Raw genomic sequence first — 18,809 nt, 5'->3', positions numbered from 1 at the left:
GTATTATTAATTATTTTGCATAATAGTTTAGATTCTAAACCAGAGCCTACAAACAGCCAGCCTTGATAAAACTTTCCTGATTTATAAAATACGGAGAACCACATCCCACATTTCGTAAGTAATTCTATTATTTTAGTACACTTGCCAGCTTGTATTTCTCTCCCGGAGTGCGGATACATCCCCACCCAGATCCGGTTCGTAGGCTGGATTTATGATTCCTCCGATGGGCTCCACCACAAATCGATCGTTCCTGCGCTTCAAGGCATATCCTAGGGATCGGGGAACCCCCAGGGGGCTCTTGTTTTGGACTTCGTTGACCATTTTCGGTAGTTTTCGAGATCACCACACGACCGATTTGAGAGTGCCACTGATTTCGACTGATTTTCAATGAATTTCGGAAAGTTTACGTTTACTTGATTCGTTCTATCTATGTATCTTTCTATCTATCTATCTATTTATCTATCTATCTATTGCTCGCCAGTGGGGCGTAAAATGACCCAAGGGTGACAAATTCCATGGGAGTGCCCCTACATGGACCACACATAGTATAGCTTAGACTGATTTTTATCCAATTTGTTGATAGAACAGTTTTCTTTTTAGAATTTTTTTAGATTTTTATTAAAAGAAATTAAGCTATTTTCTATATGAATCAAAAGCTTTAATTTAAATAGATTTTATTTTGTATATTAATTTACTAATTTTATTATTTAACTCAGTAATTAATTTAACTTTTAAATAAATCATAAAAACAATATTCGATTTTGAGATTTTTAACTAAAAAGAACTCAAAGAAATTTAATACAACTTTAATTATAAGTATTATATATTCTAAAGTTTATTTGATCTATTAGTTATCTATTTACTAAAAAACTATATATTTTAATATTAAATATTTATCATAATCATTTAATTATTAAATCTTTAAGCTCCGCCCTCTAAGAAAAACCAACGCCTGCGCCTTAGAGAAGATGGGCGGGGCTTATGTTTCAGCAACATGCAACTCCAATTGTTGCCGCAACATATTTGAAGAATTTCCAAAGGACTCGTATCCTTTTCCACAGACTCCCATTTAGTTGTCTTCAAAAAACCACCCGAACTGGTTGCGCGCCATCTGAGTTCCGTATTTGTTTTAAATCCTTCGGTTTTTGGTTGGGATTTTTCTAAAAACTGTTTCAGGAAGTTCAAAAATTGATTTTTTGAAATTGAAATTGTTATTTCATTTTGCCTGTAAGTGTTTAAAAATAACTTTAACCCTATTAACTAGTTAATTTAAAAAATAGTTTTCAATTAACTAAGCTGATCGTGAAAAATAACAGTAATTTTATATCCCTCTATCGAATTAGTTTATTTTCAATTTTCTATAGAAATCAATGATATTAAATTCCAAGATTTTAAGTTCCAAGTGATCTTATTTAAAATATTAGATCCCCAATTCAAAAAAAGTAGTGCCAAGCCGGCCCCGATTAAAAATGCTGCCCATCATTGGAGCTCCATTGAAATAGTGCTGTAAAGTGCTCGATTTTGTTGTACATAAGTGATAGTGGCGCCCGCAGCACTGCTCTCCAGCTAGCAGTCTCTTTCTCTTTCTCTTGCTCCCCTCCCTCCCAATGCCCATATATCTTGCTAGAAAAACTGCCGCGATAGCGACGTTGGGGCCGCATTTCTCTTTCACACTTCGATCGAAGTAGACGTGTCTCTGCCCTATCGTGATCGCGTGTTGTTGTTGTTCGTCTTCCTCATCGCCGATCCATCGTATCCGCATTATCCACCCACACCCTGCGCCCCCCCCAAAGAGTGATATCTGTGGAATCAAAAGGTATAACAAACAGCCTGTGTGCTTGGCTTAGCGTAAATATTTAACAAAAAAAAAAACAGAAAAAAAATGTGCTCATTAAGAAACGAATTCGGTTTTCGAGAAATCGAAAGAAAGCGTGTACTTTGGCTCTGCTGTCGTGTCTCTTCCATTCATATTCAGTCCTCGCACACACACACACACATACACACATAGGCATATCCCCCCAAAGCCCCAAGGAGCGAGAGAGATATACAATACATATGTATATATGTATATAGAAGAAAGAGATGACCCAGAGCTTATCGCTAGAAAACTACAACAAAAAAAAAAGAAACAAAAAGGTCATAAATAATGTTGCCGGGCGGTTTCCAAGTAGTTGTTGTTTTTGTTTCTGTCTAATCACAATCTGTACAATAATTAGCATTTTTTTTGTTTTTTTTGGAAAACCATCTAAAGAAAAAGAAAAACTCATGACGTGTTGTTTGGATGGCTTTTCCGGAAGGGCACTTAGCGGGAATCTGTCAATTGGAACTCTCCAAAGACACAAAACGGTAAACTCCTCAATGCCGGTTCACTGAACTCTCCAAAAAAAAATAAAACAAAAAAAAAGATCACAAGAAGAAGAAAAAGACAGGTGATAAAGAAGAAGCAGCCTCGCCCCCAACAGGTTTTTGGAGATCTGAAGACCAAAAAGAAGAAGAAGTCTAAACAAAAGAGAGCATAAAGGGGAAGAAATTGGGGAGAAATGTATCTTAAAATTAAAGATACATATGTACATTCTTCTGTAAGGATCTTGAGTAGCTCTTGTTATTATTTCTCTCAGTGCACACAAGGTGGACAAGAAACAAGATCAGTCTCCTTCGAAGATCGAGAGATGTTAATGTCGTTTCCACGTAATTGGGGCTTGACCATTGGGGCCTTTCCATTAGTGAAAGTTTCTCCCCTATATAGTGGCTTTTATATATTTTTTATTTTTTTTTTGTATTTTTCGAGTATGCCTTTTAAAGATATTTTGTTGCAAATCATATAATATTTTTTTTTTTTGCATTGTATCTATTTTATTTGTGGGCCGACCTACGCATACCGCTTTCTTGTTAAAACTTTCATTTAAAAAGGCCACCACCGGCACCCACCGGCCACTAGCCACCAGCCACCCGGTACCCGCCACCATCCTCTGGCCACCAAATCTCCAGTAACCGACCATCCAATTGGACATTACGCATACGCCACCGAGGCCATAAAACGCGCAATTCGGCTCTGGCTTGCATAATCCCCCTCCTCCTCCTTCTCCAGGTGGTCATTCGGATGGTCAAAGCTGGTTGGTTGGATGGTTGACCAAAATCTCCCCCTCTCTTGCCCCCCATGGCCCCAAACACTCCGCCATGAATTGCACATTTGCATAATGACTAATTTTTCTCAGCCTCTTCGCCGCATCCCATACCCATTCCCATTCGAAATCGCAATCGCAGTCGCCCCTCTTCACTCTTTTAATTTTCAATTTCAACTCTACACTGTTGAGCAAAAATCGGACAAAAAAAACAAGAGATGTTATACCTTTCCGGGTAATTGGTTTATTTGAATTTAACACTTAAGACTTGTGCAATCGATGATTGAAGAGAAAGAGGTGATGATGAGCAGAGCTGGTGGATGATACACATTAGGGGGATCTCTATTAAACACGATCACAGCCATCGAGAGACCACATTGGTGACTTGGTTTAGTTTCGAGTTGGTAAAAGGCAGTAATCGGGATAGTTTCGAGGATATAGGTCTGTTTTGGAACTATTTTTTTGAAAATAGATACAGTTTTTAAGGAATAGATACCAGTTTTAAACCAAAGTAACTTAAAGATAGTCTTCTAAAAATAAGACTTTAAGAAAAAGTAGTTATAGGGATAATTTGAAACTGACTTATAGGTTTCGAAACTATTTTTTTGAAGATAGATACATTTTTTAAGGAATAGATACCAGTTTTAAACCAAAAATAGTAACTTAAACCAAAGTAACTCAAAAATAGTCATAAAAAATGGGACTTTAAGAAAAAGAAGTAATCGGGTTAGTTTCTAGGATTAATGTAGGTCTGTTTTGAAACTGAATTTGTTTTTTTTTTTTGTTAAGATAGATACAGTTTTTAAGGAATACATACAGTTTCGAAACAAAGTAACTCAAGGACAGTCTTTAAATAGGTACTTCAATAGTTTTAAAACTATTTTTTTTTAAGATAGATACAGTTTCAAACGAAAGTAACCTAAAGATAGTCTTCAAAAAAGAAGAATTTAAGAAATAGTAGTAATCAGAATAGTTTTGAAAGTGACCAGTATGTTTTAAACCTATTTTTTTTGAAGATTTTAGGAATAGTATCTAGTACTAGTAGGAATAGTAGAAGTTTCAAACTAAAGTAACTTAAACGCTGTCTTCAAAAACAAAGACTTTCGGATAAAGTAGTAATCGGAATAGTTTCGAGGATACAGGTCGGTTTTAAAACTGTGTATATTTTGGAAGATAGATACAGTTCTTATGGAATAGATATAGTTTCAAACTAAAGAACAGTCTTTAATAAAAATATAATTGTTTTGAAACTAACTCATGAGATTGAAACTAATTTTTTGTAAGCTCTAAGGGAGAGGTACAGTTTGAAACTGAAGTAACTCAAAGACAGTAACTCAAAGACCTCAAAAAATAATTATTTCTCCTTAAAGCCTGGTTAAAAAAGAGAAAAAACACCTTGCTGCCTAGTGTTGAAACACGTTTTGTCTCTTTGCGAAAGTCTCATTTATATTTTGGCTATCAAGTAATCCTCATCCCCATCCTCTTCATATTTTGCAGCCATGTTGAAGTCCATTCTCGTTTTGTCGTGCCTCCTGGTGGCCAGCAGCAGCCTCGTCCGCGGCGAGGATCTGAAGGTGGAGGTGATCAGCACCCCGGAGGTCTGTGATCAGAAGTCCAAGAATGGCGACTCCCTCACGATGCACTACACCGGCACCCTGCAGGCCGATGGCAAGAAGTTCGACTCGAGGTGAGTTTATTGTTTTATTTTTTATTTGAAAAAACTGTGTTAAATGTCAGAGTTGAAACCCCAAAAAAAAATATAAATATTTAAAGCTGATGATTGGAGTGGTGTTGGAATGTAATCTCGACGCGGAGATTATTTTCCGGACGGGATTAAAACCGCAGTGGTGGTGCGGCCCACTCTAGTGGCAGTCTGTCGTCAGGGCGGCTCATTGTCGTAAATTAGACGCCAACCGATAAGCGATCTCATTGTTGTATGTTGCATTGTTGCTGTTGCACTTTCCATGCCTGAATGCGTCCCCTTTTCGTCTTCTATTTGGATGGAGGTACCCCCTACTCCCAGTCCCAGAACCCCTACCGATTTTTCTCGCTTTTTGTTTCGCTTCCCCAGTGACGTGGCTCTCGGTTTATGACTTAATTTCAGCTCTCAAAGGTTAAAATTTATATTAAGGGTTAAGCTATTTAAGATTTCAAGCTTCTAGTTCATTATAGAGTCTATAATGGGAGGGAGATTGTCATTAATCTCATATTATTCTAAAATAACTAATCTTTCTGGCAAACTCTATAATGGTTCCATTATCAGAACTTCTATTGGTGTCAGTAGGGAGCTGTAACCTTATCTCATCTGAAGCTTATCTAATAGAATAAATAACCCAAAAACTAGTCCCCCAATCATGTTATCTGCTTTGCCAAATTTTGATTTAATTTTATGACCAGAAAATTGTGTTTCACATGCAGGAAATGATTTTATAATCATAAGAGTTCCAGGACCTCCTCCTAGACCTCATCACCCCTCGTATGCTAAACTTCACTCACCTGTCTGTGAAGCAAAATATGTCCTTTTTAGCCTGTCTAGTAGACAAATTTTTGGTTGCACACTGAGTGGCAAATTATGTGGAAGTTGCTGGGGCAAAAGTTTCCCAATTGCTGTTAAATTTAGCGAAGCAAAGTCTTCTGGTTGGGCTGGGCTGGGCTGGCCAACTAACTAACTCAATCAGAGTGCGTCCTTTGGTTGTATCTTCTGCCGGCTTACCACCTGTTGCTGCGGCTTAAATGCCCTCCAACTTGGCTAACAAACAAGGCACTTTGCTTGCCAGTCAAGTGCAGTCAAGGATGCTCGACAGCTTCTACCTCTCCTCTCCTGTCTTTATGTTTTAAAATCTTTTTTGAGCCCCGAAGCTCTTAGGTCTTTGGAGGCAATATGGATGCAGCGGAAATTAGCTCTTCTACACTTTCTTTTTATCCTCCAGGATAATTAAGCTTTTTTGCCAGAAAGAAAACAAGAAATATAAAGAGAGTGAAGCCACCTTTGAAGAGGTAGATAAATGGCAAAAAGGATATTTTTGTGCGGCAGACAGGTCCTGCGATTGAGTTGCCTATTGAAATGCCAATCAAAAATGGAAACTGTCCTAAGCACACAGTCGTAAGGGAGAGCCTCCTCGAATGGCATACGTGCTTAATTGTTATTAAAAAGGATTATCAGGCCAGTCCCGAAAAAGGACAATTAAAATTGAGTCTCCTACTCCTCATGACTAATTCAATAATGAGCTGGATGAGAGCTAGAGTCCTGTCACGTGCCTCTTGCCTTTTATTTTCATTGTCTTTGAGAGGAAAATGGAAGAAAAAGCGTGGAGTCCATCAAGTCTACCTGTCATAGCCATGGCCAAGTCACGTGCTGCCACAGTTTGTCATAGACTATCCACCTATCCACCCCCTCAACCAGCACCACCTTAGTTTTTGTTTTGTGGCAACAAGTTGGAGGCAGCTCCAGTTCTGACCCGCAGACCTCCATTCGGCGGGGCATAAATTATTTAGTCCCAAGCCGCTATATTCTAATCAGGTTGACGCGTAACATGAAGACAGTAGATGTTGCTGGTGGGGCTTCCCAAGTTTTCCAGCTAACCTTTAACCTCTTACCTCTTACCCCTTATGATATATGGACCTCTTCTCATGTGCAACATGGCGGTGTCATGCTCCGAAAGAAATTAATTTGTAACTTTCCAGTTTAAGAAAAAAAAGGTGACTTGTTGTGGCTTTAAAATTTATTAAATTTCCCATACAGACCTCTTAAAAACTATCTTTATTTAGTCTTTTAGGCCACTTCACACCTTAAAGTGTTAACAAAAAAAAATTAAAATTAAAACTAATATGTAAATTAAGGAGAGAAAGTCTCTCTTCCAAACAAAAGCCAAAAAAAGAAGGTGTCAGGGAAGTGTTTCAATTGATTTATTAATACTTTCTTTGGATAGTTTTCTTTCAGTGACACTATTTCTTTATAATTTTTTAACAAAAAAAAGATATGTCAGCGGAAGGGAATCAGAAAATCAGAAACTGAAATGCGGAACAAAAAATATGGAAAAAAATAGAGAAGTTACCTGAGGCATCGGGCCATAACTTGCGATGTTGTCGCTTTTCGGGTGTCCCTCCCTCCTTTGGGGCACCTTCTTGTCATGCCCCAACAAGCTCCACTTAATGTCCAAAGTGCGTTGAAAAAACAGAAGCAGCAACATGAAGTTGCATCAAAGTGAAAGTTGCAACGACGACAACCTTGAATAGGAGGAGGGAACCTTAAGCTCTGCTTGAATAGCTCGAACCTTGACACCATTGGTGGCAAAAAAAATGGGGAAAAAAAAACTAAATGAAGTTGCAACAAAGACTTGGCCACTAAATCTAAAGCTCATTACCATGTGGAAGCAATCAACTGGCGCTGCCGCTACTGGCTTGCAACAGCCGCGTCGCGTCGTCTGACTTTTATGGCAACTCTTGCCTCGAAATATACATATTTTTTGCACTGGCACCGGGAACTTGCAACTTCAGACACATTTGTAGATAGTTTAAATAATTAATGAGCTTCAACGGTTGCAATTTTTATTTTTCTCAATTTACAACTTCTTCTTTTTTTTTTTGGCAGCAAAAGGGGGCAGGAACGTGATGCCGTCAGCTGGGGCATAAATTTCAGGGTCCCGCAGGATACTAGTCTCTGCACTTGGGGAAATTCTAAAAGGGGTATTTGATTTAAATAATGATTTAAAGGGATTACCCAGCTACTCTTTAAAGTGTTTAATATTTAAAAAAATTATTAAATAATTAATATATATTAATTTATATATTTTAAACTTAAATATCCTTTACTTCCCTCAGTGTAGTCCTTAAAAGTTGTTCAAAGTTTTTGACTTTTTGTGTGAATTGTTCGCACGTTGACCGGACTAGTCCTGCCGGAGTCTATGGACACAGGTCCTGCCGGAGTGGTTGTCCTTGTTAATCGCAACTTGTCGCCCCCAAAAGGGGTGTGGCATGGGAGGCGTGGTGGTTTTGGATCAAGAAGGTAGGCTAGGAATTGTGGTTGCATATTTGATTTTATAACTTTTCTTGGCCGGACACATAAAACGAGGTCATCAAGGGAGCCCAAAAGGATTCAATTTGATTGGATTGAATGTGTCTGAAGGTGGCCAGTGATGTGGTATGATTTTTGGGTGCCACCACCCACCACCTAACCACCTTAAAAAAAACACCAAACACCACCCGTGGTGCGGAATCACGTAGGATGGCAAAAAACGGATGTTTGGGCGCCCATTCAGTTGCATTTTAAATTATGCGATGCGTTGGGACTTGGCTCGCAATTCGCAGATACAGATACAGATACAGATACAGATTCGAATTGGGATTCAGATACGAAAAAAAAAGGAGTACCAGGCAGCTGTGGAAGAATGAAATCGAAACTTATTAAATATTTAGCGAGTGGATGAATGAGTTTACATTTTTCTGCTCGACTTTATGATAATGTGCTGCCCATAAAAAGTTTCCCCAGCACACACACATATGTATGCCCCATGCCCCAAGTGGCATGCCCCGACTAGGCTGGAAAAACCGCCAGCAAATCGCCCATAAGACGCACCCGAAACGCATTGCAAAATATCTTTTGACTTTTTGGCGGATTGTTGCATAACAGAAGCTGGGGGAGACTGCATCGGCAGCTTGTTTGTCCACCTGCGAGTGGATGCCAGGTCTCATCTCGGCCAGCAGCTGACCTTTTGTTTGTGTTTCTCGGTAATTCGTAAATATTTCATCACCTCGGGGGGGTTGGACCAACAGGACACGAAGGACACGGAAGTCCGGAATTGGGACCTCCAAACGCCAACTGCTGAAACTGAAACAATCAACACGTTTAAACGATTTTATTAATTTATTTATGATGAGTTTTTAAACTGTTTTCGATTAAAGGATCAGGGACTTTTTGGAGTTAAAATTGCCAAGAAATAAAGCTTCAAAAAATTCCCATAAATTAGTGGATTTTTGGGAGCAAAGTACTTGAGGTACTTGAAGGATAAAAGCTGCTTTTGGTATCCTAGATCTATAAAATGTTTCACATATGAGGGCGATTACTAGAAATTCATGGAAAATAATGCAATAAAAATTCAGAGCCACAGATCCAGAGACTCAGACACAACGGCAAAAGGTGTCTTGGATTTGGCGAGTAATCCCTGGAAGAGCACACATGGTCATGGGGGATGGTACAGGATGGTACAAGGGAGATACAAGGGTGATACAGGAAGGAGATACAAATTTTGTACGCTTTTTTATTTCATCAGGAGATTTGCACTTGAGCGAAAGCCAGCCAGAAAACAGCCATGTCGTCGTGGTTGTCGGTGGAGGTGGTGCAGTAGGTGGTCTTGTGGCGGTGGCAGTGGAGGTGGTCTTGTGGCAGTGGAGGTGGTCTTGTGGCAGTGGAGACGACGACGACGACACTTTGGTTACGCTCCAGAGCCACACTTAACCGCCATCTATTTCGCTTTTTTTTTTTTTTTTAACCGAGGTGGATTATTCAGCGACAATCCGCATGCCACTTGCCGCATTTCCACTTGCCCCATCATCATCATCGCCCTGAGAGCGCTGTTGTGACTTGAAACAACAGAGCAGGGCAGGGGCAGGGCATGTAAAAATGTTTGCAAAATGCCCAGGAGATGCACATAAAATATTTAACAGACAGGGGCCAAAAACTGGCACTCGACTAGCTCCAGAACTTGCCCCACCACCACCGGGCCACCTCGGTGGGTGACGCCTTCTTAATCATTTGTTTCCTTTTCTTCCTCTGGTACAAGTACAAGTGCAATAATCTGTCTCGCCACTCCACGGCTCTCCACGCCAAAGATCCTTGGGAGAACTGCCTAACAAAGTTTAAAGAAACAAAAAATAAAACAACTTTCTTAACAAACAACAATAATAATATAATGATGAACAAGGAGAACTTTGCCGGCGGGAGCAGGAGCAGGAGCAGGCCCAGGCGACACATTTCAATTGCCAAGTTAGGATCTCTGGAGGACAGGTCCTTTTCGAAGGAATCAAGGCTACAGTTAAGGCTTTAAAGTGTTTATAAAAAGAGGGGGCTAGAGATCAAGGTGTTCTAAGTTCAACTCTGTCTTGGTTTAATATTTTATTTTTATATTTTTTATTAAATTATTTTATTAAAAACCTCTCTTAATCTCTAAATCTTATAAAGCCAACCCTGTTTATTATATTTTTTTGGCTATTTTTTATGGGTTATCCGCCCCTTGATTTAAAATTCTATGAGAAGTACTTCCAGAGCCCAACAATAATGTCCCATAAAAGGCATTTTACAATGTGTTTATGTTATTTTTTTTATTTGGAAAAAGGGAGATGGCTACCACCCCTCAGCTAATACCATATATCATAATCATCATCAAATGCCTAATTCAACTTGCAACTGTGCCACATCATACATCAAGCTCAAGGCGCGACATTCTCATGCATACCTGAGCAGGACTCAGGATCTAGGGGCCAGGATCCTTTCTTTTTTTATGTTTAACAAATTAAAGTAAATTCGCTTAGCAAGGCCATCAAATAAATAATTTTTATAGACTTGCGGCGGAAAAAAAAGACAAAGCGAGTCATAAAGAAATGATGAATTGTTTTTTGGTTTCAAGAGGGTTGGTGGCTGGATGCGATTCCCCAGCGACACCTGTAAGCACTCCAAACTTTCTGGCTAACAAGAGTCCCTTTTTTTTTTTGTATTTTTCAGCTTCGACCGCGACCAGCCCTTCACATTCCAATTGGGAGCCGGCCAGGTGATTAAAGGATGGGACCAGGGACTCCTCAACATGTGCGTGGGTAAGTACACAAAAGTTGTCCACTCCGAACGAGCTCCCTTTTTTAATTGGATTTCTGTTTCTACCAGGTGAGAAGCGCAAACTGACCATTCCTCCCCAGCTGGGCTATGGGGATCAGGGTGCCGGGAATGTGATCCCGCCCAAGGCCACCCTTCTGTTCGACGTGGAGCTGATCAACATCGGCAATGCCCCCCCAACCACCAATGTCTTCAAGGAGATCGACGAGAACGCCGACAAGCAGCTGAGTCGCGAAGAGGTAATCGTCTATGTATGGATCGCACTTTTCTTTCAAATATCTGCTCTTCAAACTGAAATATCCGTTGGTCCAGGGTCACCTACAACTAACTAACTAATAATTATACCTTCTTCACACTCCTATATCCTATAAGGACTAAACTAATTCTATAATTTATTAACCCTTCCCAGGTCAGTGAATATTTGAAGAAACAGATGACTGCTGTGGAGGGCCAGGACTCGGATGAGCTGAAGAACATGCTGGCCGAGAACGACAAGCTGGTGGAGGAGATCTTCCAGCACGAGGACAAGGACAAGAACGGCTTCATCTCCCATGATGAGTTCTCCGGACCCAAGCACGACGAGCTGTAGGGCGCTGGATAGGAGTTCTGGAAGAAGGGACACGAGTGCTTAAGTTATAAAAAAATAAAATCAACACAAAAAATAAAAATATATATATACACAAACTAAGAAATATATATAGAAGAGAAGGAGCGCGACTGATGCTTTTCGATGTCATTTTGTATATAACATATATAGCCAGCATCTATCCCTAGGTTCTAGGCGTAGTTTAAAATAATATACAATCTGGAAGAGAACGAACATCATTTTTATATACATTTATAGGTTGTTATATTCAAGTTGTGACTAATTTTGTGCTTGGCGTCGTAAAGATAATGTTCATATCATATTTTATAAAAAAATACGTGAAAACACTCCACACACCTCGACAAGAAATTCAATAAAGAATGGCTACACACCTGTCATGTAATTTAACAACAAAAACTTGATATTATTTTCTTAATTATTCTATAGAGAGAGAGACAATTCGATTAACAGTTTTTATATAGTTTGTTATTCAATATATAGCATATACAGATTAATATATATATACTCGAATGGTAAATGTGTAAAGCATATTAAAGAACATCACATACAAATATTTATTATATTTAGGGGATAGATAGTACTTTAGAATATTATTTTTTCTTTTTACTTTCAATGAAAACTCAAATCGAATGAAAATATAACAAAGGCAGAGGAGAGTGGAAAAAAAATAGAAAAAATATAAAATCCAATCGATGAGGTACTTAAATATATACACAGTTAACGGAGCCATTCCAACAATATAGCTATCTAATCCACCTCAGATCTGCCCCCCGAAGGGTCGACTCTTCGGTCCACCAGTTTTGTTCGTTTCCGAGCACAGAGTTTCTAAAAAAAGATTCCGCTTTACAGCCGGAAAATTGCACTACGAGGATCAGGTTTCGGGGATCAGGCATTCAGTATGTAGAAGACCAGCTCGAGTATGATCGGATCCTGAATGCCCGAGGACTCGCCGTGGAGGGTGGCTATCAAGTGATTGTCCAGGGCGTTCATGTACAGCGGCGCCAGCTTCGAGCCCCGAGCTCCAGCTTCATAGCCGACCTATAAGCGGAGAAATATTAGTTTTAGAATTATTTTTTGTAGGAAGAACTCAAGAACTCACATTCTCCTGATCGAGGGTGGCCCTGAGACCTATTTTGTTGATGCCAGCCGCTGCCAGGAGATCGAGGAACGGCAGTAGAGCCATTGAAGCACTGCGGGCCAGTTGCTCGGCAATCCGGGTGATGTCCGCATAGTTGCCACCATTCGTGGCATACCAGTCCTCGCACTGAAAGGAGAGTTTGGATAAAAAAGGAAGACACCTTCCAAGATGGGCAACTCACCTTGACTATGTAGATATCACTCAAGCGGATGGCATAGTTGGTATTGGAATAATTGAAGCTGGCATGGACGCGCATATTCGAGATGCCATCCATGGGTTGGTCATCAATGGGGGACTTCACTCTGCAAGTTAAAGGATTTAGAAAAGTTTTCCAAACAAATGAGAAAGCAGTTCCTACCCCACATTGATGTCCCGGTTGTTGTCTACCCACTTGATGCTCACAATCTCACTCTGATCGTCGGTGGCATCGATGGGCCCACAGACGATATCGATGTCTGTTTGGTTGCGCAGCGCCTGACGCACTTCCTCCATTTTGGCCGGCATTATTTGCACCATCAGGCCATCTTCCACGATGCTGCACTTTCCGGACAGCCCACTGCTGCTCTTGAGGGCCTCGTTGAGGACAAAGAAGCTCGCACCCGTGATCTTCCTCGGCTGGCCCTGGATGTTGATGGCCTGGGTGGAATAGGCGTACATCTCGGAGCGATCGTCGTTGATGTTCTGCATGCAGACCAAGTGGCCATCGGCCACCTTGGAGAAGTTGCCGGCAAAGGCCAGGATGTGATCGCTGGCGTTGTTGATCGCCTTGATCACCTCCTGGTGCCGGTACTTGGGTATGTTCACCGTCGTCTGCCGATCCTCCATGTGGATGTAGAGTCCCCGGATCGAGGGCAGGGAGTACGTATAGTTTCGGAAATCCACCAAAAAATTAATAATAGTCTGGGCTATCTCCCCATACACAGACTCCCGGCCTCGCACCGAGATCAGGGGACAGGGATAGTAACGATACTGGGCGCCCAGGCGCAGGATTAGTCGCAGGGGCAGCACCTTGGCCCAGGGTACCTCGTGCCGGTGTATCAGCACTCCCACCAGGTAGGGATTGTCCGGAACAATCACACCCTGCAAGCACTGGTACGTCGGCCGGATGAAGATGAAGCCGCCGTGCTCCCGGGAGCCCAGAAAGTTGGCATTCCGGGGACTGGTGAAGGCCAGTTCGTGGGTGTTGGAGCGGGCGGCCTCCGCCTCCGCGTACAGCTCGTACAGGTGCTGGAATATATCGCGCGGGACACCAGCCTCCTTATCAGCCGAGTCACCAGCACCCGGAGCCTTTATCTCCAGCAGAATGATGAGCTCATCGCTGCCCATGTGATGCAGACCCGAGGTTGTGAAGTTCAACACCCAGCGATTCATGCAGCAGCTCACTAAGTGATGGAGGATAATGGTTAGAAGGGATACTATTGATGGAATCTAGGACATCTTACTATTCACAATCTTGACCAGCACATAGAAGTTGTTCTTCACAATAAACTTGAGCGTTTCGTTCTGTAATCTCTCCAGGAGCGAGCCATCATTCCGCACAACCTTGTAGTCCACCTCGCCGTCCTTTAGAGTTATACAGATGGGGGGCAGGCCGTTCTCCTCCGGGGGAAGATAGCAGCCCTGGGAATCGCCATTTGGCGGCAACTTACGACTTCGCACCGGTTCTGCCTTCCGACGAGGGGAGGTCTGAGCCTGGGGTTGGGCTGTCGCCTTAGCTGCTGGAAATGGAAAGATTATTCTTGGATCTTAGGGGGCAGAGACTTAGTAATCCCTACCACTTGGCGCTTCGGTGGCGGAGAGCGTAGCTGCTGCGGCACTTGGGGGTATGGAGCCGCGGAATAGCTGCGCCACCAGGCCCATCGTAGAGCCCATATCAATACTGCGCGGTGGCTCCTCGGTCGCCGGTGTCGGCGGCTTCTGGTTCGAACCGGATCCGCTTCTCGACAGACCCCGCCTCGCCTGCTTGGCCTCGCCCCACTGCTGCTCCATGGTGCTGGCCAGTTCGCTGCCGGGTGCTATGCCATCACTGAACATAACACTCTTCCGCTTCCGGGCGCCCTTCTTCCCATCCGAACTGGATGAGTTAGAGGAGCTGCCATCGGTTTTCTTTAGCACACCCACCGGCACAATGACGCTGGGGGGTGGGGCACCGGGCGTGGCGGCCACCTGTCGATGAGGCGGTATGGTCGAACAGTATTCCATGGGATTGTTGGGATTCGGTGATCGCATGGGCGTGGGCGGCAGAACCGAACCAGCAGCTGCCCCTGAAGCGGATCCCGTCGCCTGCCGCTCGGACAGAATCATGTAGCATTGGACGCATACCCGGGACTCTGGCTCGTTGGCGAACTCCAGCCGGAACTTCTGGGAGCAGCAAACGGAGCACAGTACCTTGCCGCAGGCCCGACAATGGTGGCGCCTCTTGATCATCGTGAACTTCTGCTGGCACTGCATACACTGCCCGGCCATGTTGTCCGGCACCCAGATGGGCGGCACCTTTCCAAGGTTGGCATGGGGATCACTGTATCCCACTGCCTCGTAGATGGGACTCTCCTCGTCATCTTCCCCGGGCACCACGCCCGGTTCAGCCACCACACCGGGCTGGGATTCATCCGGAGGATTATCTTGGGCATCCTCGTGGCAGAGAGTCAGTTGGCTCGCCTGGCAACCGTTCAAGTCCAGGGTTTGTGGTCGTTGCGGACGTGCTTCTTGCGTTTCGAGTGCATCAGTGGCCACTGATGCTTCTTCTGGTTCTCCCGCCACAGGCCGCTGCCGGGGATCATCGTCATCATCCAGTTTCCTGCCCGACAACGAGTCGGATTCTGTGCTGCTGAAGCTGGAGGCAATGTCGTCGCCCATTGCGGTCACTGGCGCAGTCTCCTCCGGCTGCTTAAGATCCGCAAACTCAACGGTGGAGGCCTGCGAGAAGTTGTCCACGTTCATCGGATCATTGGAGGTGGTCTCCTGCTCATCAGACAGGATGCGCACCGACTCCTCCTCGGTCACTGGGGAAACAGAAGGCGATTTCTCCTCTTCGGGCATCTCCTGGTCCTCCATTGGCTGCGGATCATCTGCATCTATCTCCTGCAACATGCTGTCCAGTTCCGTGTCCGAGATATCGTCCATGGTGGAGCAGAAGGTGATGGGTTGACTGGGCTTGGGCTGCTGCTCCTGTTGCTCTTCATCCTCGCCCTCGGGCTCAACCTCTAGCTGAGGTTCTTTCTTCTCAGGACCAGGTGCTTCGGAGGCTACAGTTTTCTAAAAAAAAAATTGATTTTTTTAATAATTGTATCGCACTTTCAGGACCTATTCTTACAGCCACCGGTGCTGGTATCTCGAAGCCATTAGTCATCTCTGTTTCGGGCTCATTACTGGGCGTAGAGTCCTCCGATAGCTGCTGCATCTCCTGCCCCTGGACAGAGGAGGGAGTGGTCTCATCTCCCACATAGGACTGCGAATCTGGACAGGACTTGGTAATCGAAATGGACGAAAGTCCAGCTGCCAATTCTTCCACATTCTCCTTTTCGGGCTCCTGTTCTGTAGGATCCTTCTTCTGCTCCTTAGGGACTTCAGCCCGATCCTCAACCTCCTCGATCCTCGGTTCTGCGTCCTCTTTGGGGACTTCATTCTCCGGCGGCGTTGATAGCTCCTCCGAGTGGCTGCCATTGCTGACGGGCGATGGTCCCGAGGAGAAAGTCGAGCAGGACGATGTGGTCAGCGATTCCGAGGAGGAAACAATGGCTTCGTTATTAGATTTCGAGCGCTCCTCGCTGAACTTGTTGAGATCATCCTCGTGCTCCGCCTGCCAGTCATAGCTGGGCAGATGGGTGTCCACCTCGAGGGATTTCACGTTATTTCGGTAGTCGTCCAGGCTATTGAAGACCTGGGAGACCCCCACGAAGCTCTTTCCACCCCCGGAGCTCGAAGATCCCACCGTTCCGGACGCTGTTGTTGCACCTCCTGCACCAGCACCGTTGGAGGCCACATTGGAGGCACTTGCTCCGTCGCCTGAATGACGGGCTGGAGCTGCTGCCGTCGCCGTCGCCGTCGCCGCTGCAGCTGCATTTCGGCTCAACTGTTCATCGGCAGCGATGCGTAATTCCAGGTTGTCCAGAACCTGGTCAATGTCCACCAAATCCATGGCCGCTCACTCAGCTAAAAATACACGAAAAAATCCATCCATTTAGAAAGTCATTTTTAAAAATCGAAATTTTCCACAACAATGGGAAATCAAAAGAAACGCAAAAAAAGAAAACGACGAAAAACGAACAAAAAAAAAAAACAAATTGGAGTCTTGTGATTTGCTAATTTCGCAGACTCTCAATACACTTACAAATTACTTTAATTACTAGCCCCTCTATTACCTGTAAGTTAGCACCTCAGAAGCCCCCCAATTACCTTATTTACTTTAGTTTTTTGGCCAATTTGTTAATCCCGAGACAAAAAAACATTGTAAAACAGAAAGTGACTAAAAATTGCCATGAAAACAGGGCTACAGAGTCAGTTAGCAGGTGCAGTGTTGACCAACACTGACTTTGTTGGTATTTTAATACTACTACTTTAGTATTTTGGGAAGTTAAATCCCATTAAATAAGATTAATTAGTCTTAATCTTATTACGAGAAAACATTCAAAAAATATAATTTAATTTAAATTAATTAAAATAATTAAAAATATCGATGTTTTTATCGATAGTGGCAATCAGCCAGCAGTACGGTTTACCGAGTTTATTCGAAAACCAACAATCGGACGGAACGGTCATATTTTTGGGGGATTTTGCTCGTTTCGTGTCTGTTTTGCCACTCGAGTGTAAAGAAATTTTTCCGTTTCCACACGCAGCGGTGCGTCGGGAAATTCGCGGCGCCGATGTGAATAAATATTATACAAATATATCAAAGGTGTGAAAAAATACAAAATTAAACGAAAAAAAAATAAATAAAAATCGCAGAAAAACAACGCGAAGAAGAAGAGGCAGAAGCAGCAGCAGGCGAAGAAGCAGAAGAGAAAAAGGCACATAAAGAAGCCGCCATAGCCGCATGTGTGCGACGGAGACGGAGACGGTGTGGGAAGGGGGAGACAGAAAGAGCGAATAGTGTGGTGGTAGTGGTGGGCGGTTGTATTATTTTTCTTTTTTTTTTTTTGCCTTGTTTTCAACGCATTGAAAAATTGCTCTTTTTAAATGCAAATGCGGGAAGAAATAACAAAAAAGAAAAGACGTTAAATATTGCAACTTCGAAATCCGTGTCGCTGGAGAATTGATTTATTTATTTATAAAATTCATTCAGCCAATTGCAACCCACACACATGTAAAACACAGACACACTCATACACATACTTAATTGCGCTCTTCTCTTTTTTGTTCTCTCTCTTCTGCGTAAACGTTTTGTTTACTTGCACCCCCTCGCCGTGAAACCCTTCCTTTGATTTAGCCGCTCGCGCATTGGATTAATTTAGTGTTAGTAATGTTTAATTTAGTGTTAGTAATGTTTAATTATTTCTGCATACTCCGTTGCGCTCTTTCTGTCTCCCACTCTTGGCTGGCTCTCTTCTGGCTTCTGGCCAAGTATGTTTGGAATTTTGATGATAACACGCACCTTTGGCGGCAAATCGGAAATGTTCTCTCTTCAGGCGATCGAGTGTTTTTGAAAAGTGTTTGCAAATATTAATCAATGATATTATGTGTTAACCCCCCCATCCACCCCCTCTAGTTTCTAGTGCAGAAACCAGTTCGTTTCGAGTGTGCCTAGAGAGCTAAATGTGCTGCCGCCCATTTCCAAATTAGAATCAATAAACAAAAAAAAAAAACTGGAAATAAGATCAGTTCTCGATCCGAACAAAAAAAATTAATAAAGTCACGAGGAAAATGAAACCAAAGCAGAAGATATCAACTCTACCGATGGCGACAAGCGGCAACCTTATGTTGGCTGGAATGCTTATGATTCTGGGACTTCTGGTGGCCTCCATCCAAGCCATCGATCAGGTGAGATCCAAACAGCATGGTTCTTAAGTTTAAAACACTTTTTAATTTTAGTTACATTACACACGCACATCTCCCATCGACACATCAACATCAGAAGCTGCAACAACTGCAACACTGCAACTGCAACTGCAACTGCAACAAAAT

General features: G+C 43.0%; 4 protein-coding genes across 11 annotated transcripts in view; 2 read left to right on the top strand and 2 right to left on the bottom strand.

Moving 5' to 3' along the window:
- Nucleotides 1-13: 13 nt before the first annotated feature.
- Nucleotides 14-409, bottom strand: LOC123257184. Its single transcript, XM_044715168.1, has one exon. The coding sequence runs from the start codon at nt 319-321 to the stop codon at nt 133-135; it is 189 nt and encodes a 62-aa protein (XP_044571103.1). The 5' UTR covers nt 322-409; the 3' UTR covers nt 14-132.
- LOC6494952 (FK506-binding protein 2) lies at nt 99-11,947 on the top strand. 3 transcript variants are annotated; one of them, XM_014907598.3, is made up of 5 exons: nt 99-114; nt 4,620-4,809; nt 10,840-10,928; nt 10,996-11,195; nt 11,354-11,947. In XM_014907598.3, the coding sequence occupies exons 2-5, from the start codon at nt 4,622-4,624 to the stop codon at nt 11,531-11,533; spliced, it is 657 nt and encodes a 218-aa protein (XP_014763084.1). In that variant the 5' UTR covers nt 99-114; nt 4,620-4,621; the 3' UTR covers nt 11,534-11,947. The 3 variants fall into 3 exon arrangements, with proteins under 3 accessions (XP_014763084.1, XP_001959337.1, XP_014763085.1); XM_001959301.4 differs by lacking the exon at nt 99-114 and adding an exon at nt 1,540-1,816 and having other exon boundaries at nt 10,996-11,183; XM_014907599.3 differs by lacking the exon at nt 99-114 and adding an exon at nt 1,617-1,816.
- A 47-nt stretch (nt 11,948-11,994) lies between these two features.
- Nucleotides 11,995-17,206, bottom strand: LOC6495663 (zinc finger FYVE domain-containing protein 9). Of its 3 annotated transcripts, none has more exons than XM_014907944.3 (8): nt 17,085-17,206; nt 16,003-16,841; nt 14,465-15,944; nt 14,132-14,407; nt 13,048-14,071; nt 12,871-12,991; nt 12,651-12,815; nt 11,995-12,589 (listed from the first exon to the last, which is right to left on the bottom strand). In XM_014907944.3, exons 2-8 carry the CDS (start codon nt 16,825-16,827, stop codon nt 12,437-12,439), a joined length of 4,044 nt encoding a protein of 1,347 aa, XP_014763430.1. In that variant the 5' UTR covers nt 16,828-16,841; nt 17,085-17,206; the 3' UTR covers nt 11,995-12,436. The 3 variants fall into 3 exon arrangements, with proteins under 3 accessions (XP_014763430.1, XP_014763432.1, XP_014763431.1); XM_014907946.3 differs by having other exon boundaries at nt 17,051-17,159; XM_014907945.3 differs by having other exon boundaries at nt 14,132-14,404; nt 17,051-17,159.
- A 185-nt stretch (nt 17,207-17,391) lies between these two features.
- The window catches only part of LOC6494953 (syndecan), a 109,354-nt gene continuing 107,936 nt past the window's right edge, over nt 17,392-18,809 (top strand). For 2 of the 4 annotated variants that reach the window (XM_044715459.1, XM_001959299.4), the window contains exons 1-2: nt 17,394-17,583; nt 18,394-18,665. In XM_044715459.1, coding sequence (XP_044571394.1) covers nt 18,549-18,665 — 117 coding nt within the window. In that variant the 5' untranslated portion in view covers nt 17,394-17,583; nt 18,394-18,548. Of the gene's footprint in view, nt 17,584-18,393; nt 18,666-18,809 lie in introns of all 4 variants that reach the window. The other 2 variants (XM_014907602.3, XM_014907601.3) reach the window with 2 other exon arrangements.

Source organism: Drosophila ananassae, chromosome 3L (genome assembly GCF_017639315.1).
Source record: "Drosophila ananassae strain 14024-0371.13 chromosome 3L, ASM1763931v2, whole genome shotgun sequence".
In the NCBI taxonomy this organism is placed as follows: domain Eukaryota; kingdom Metazoa; phylum Arthropoda; class Insecta; order Diptera; family Drosophilidae; genus Drosophila; species Drosophila ananassae.
The sequence above is the reverse complement of the archived record's forward strand: the minus strand, read 5'-3'. Positions and strand labels throughout refer to the sequence as shown.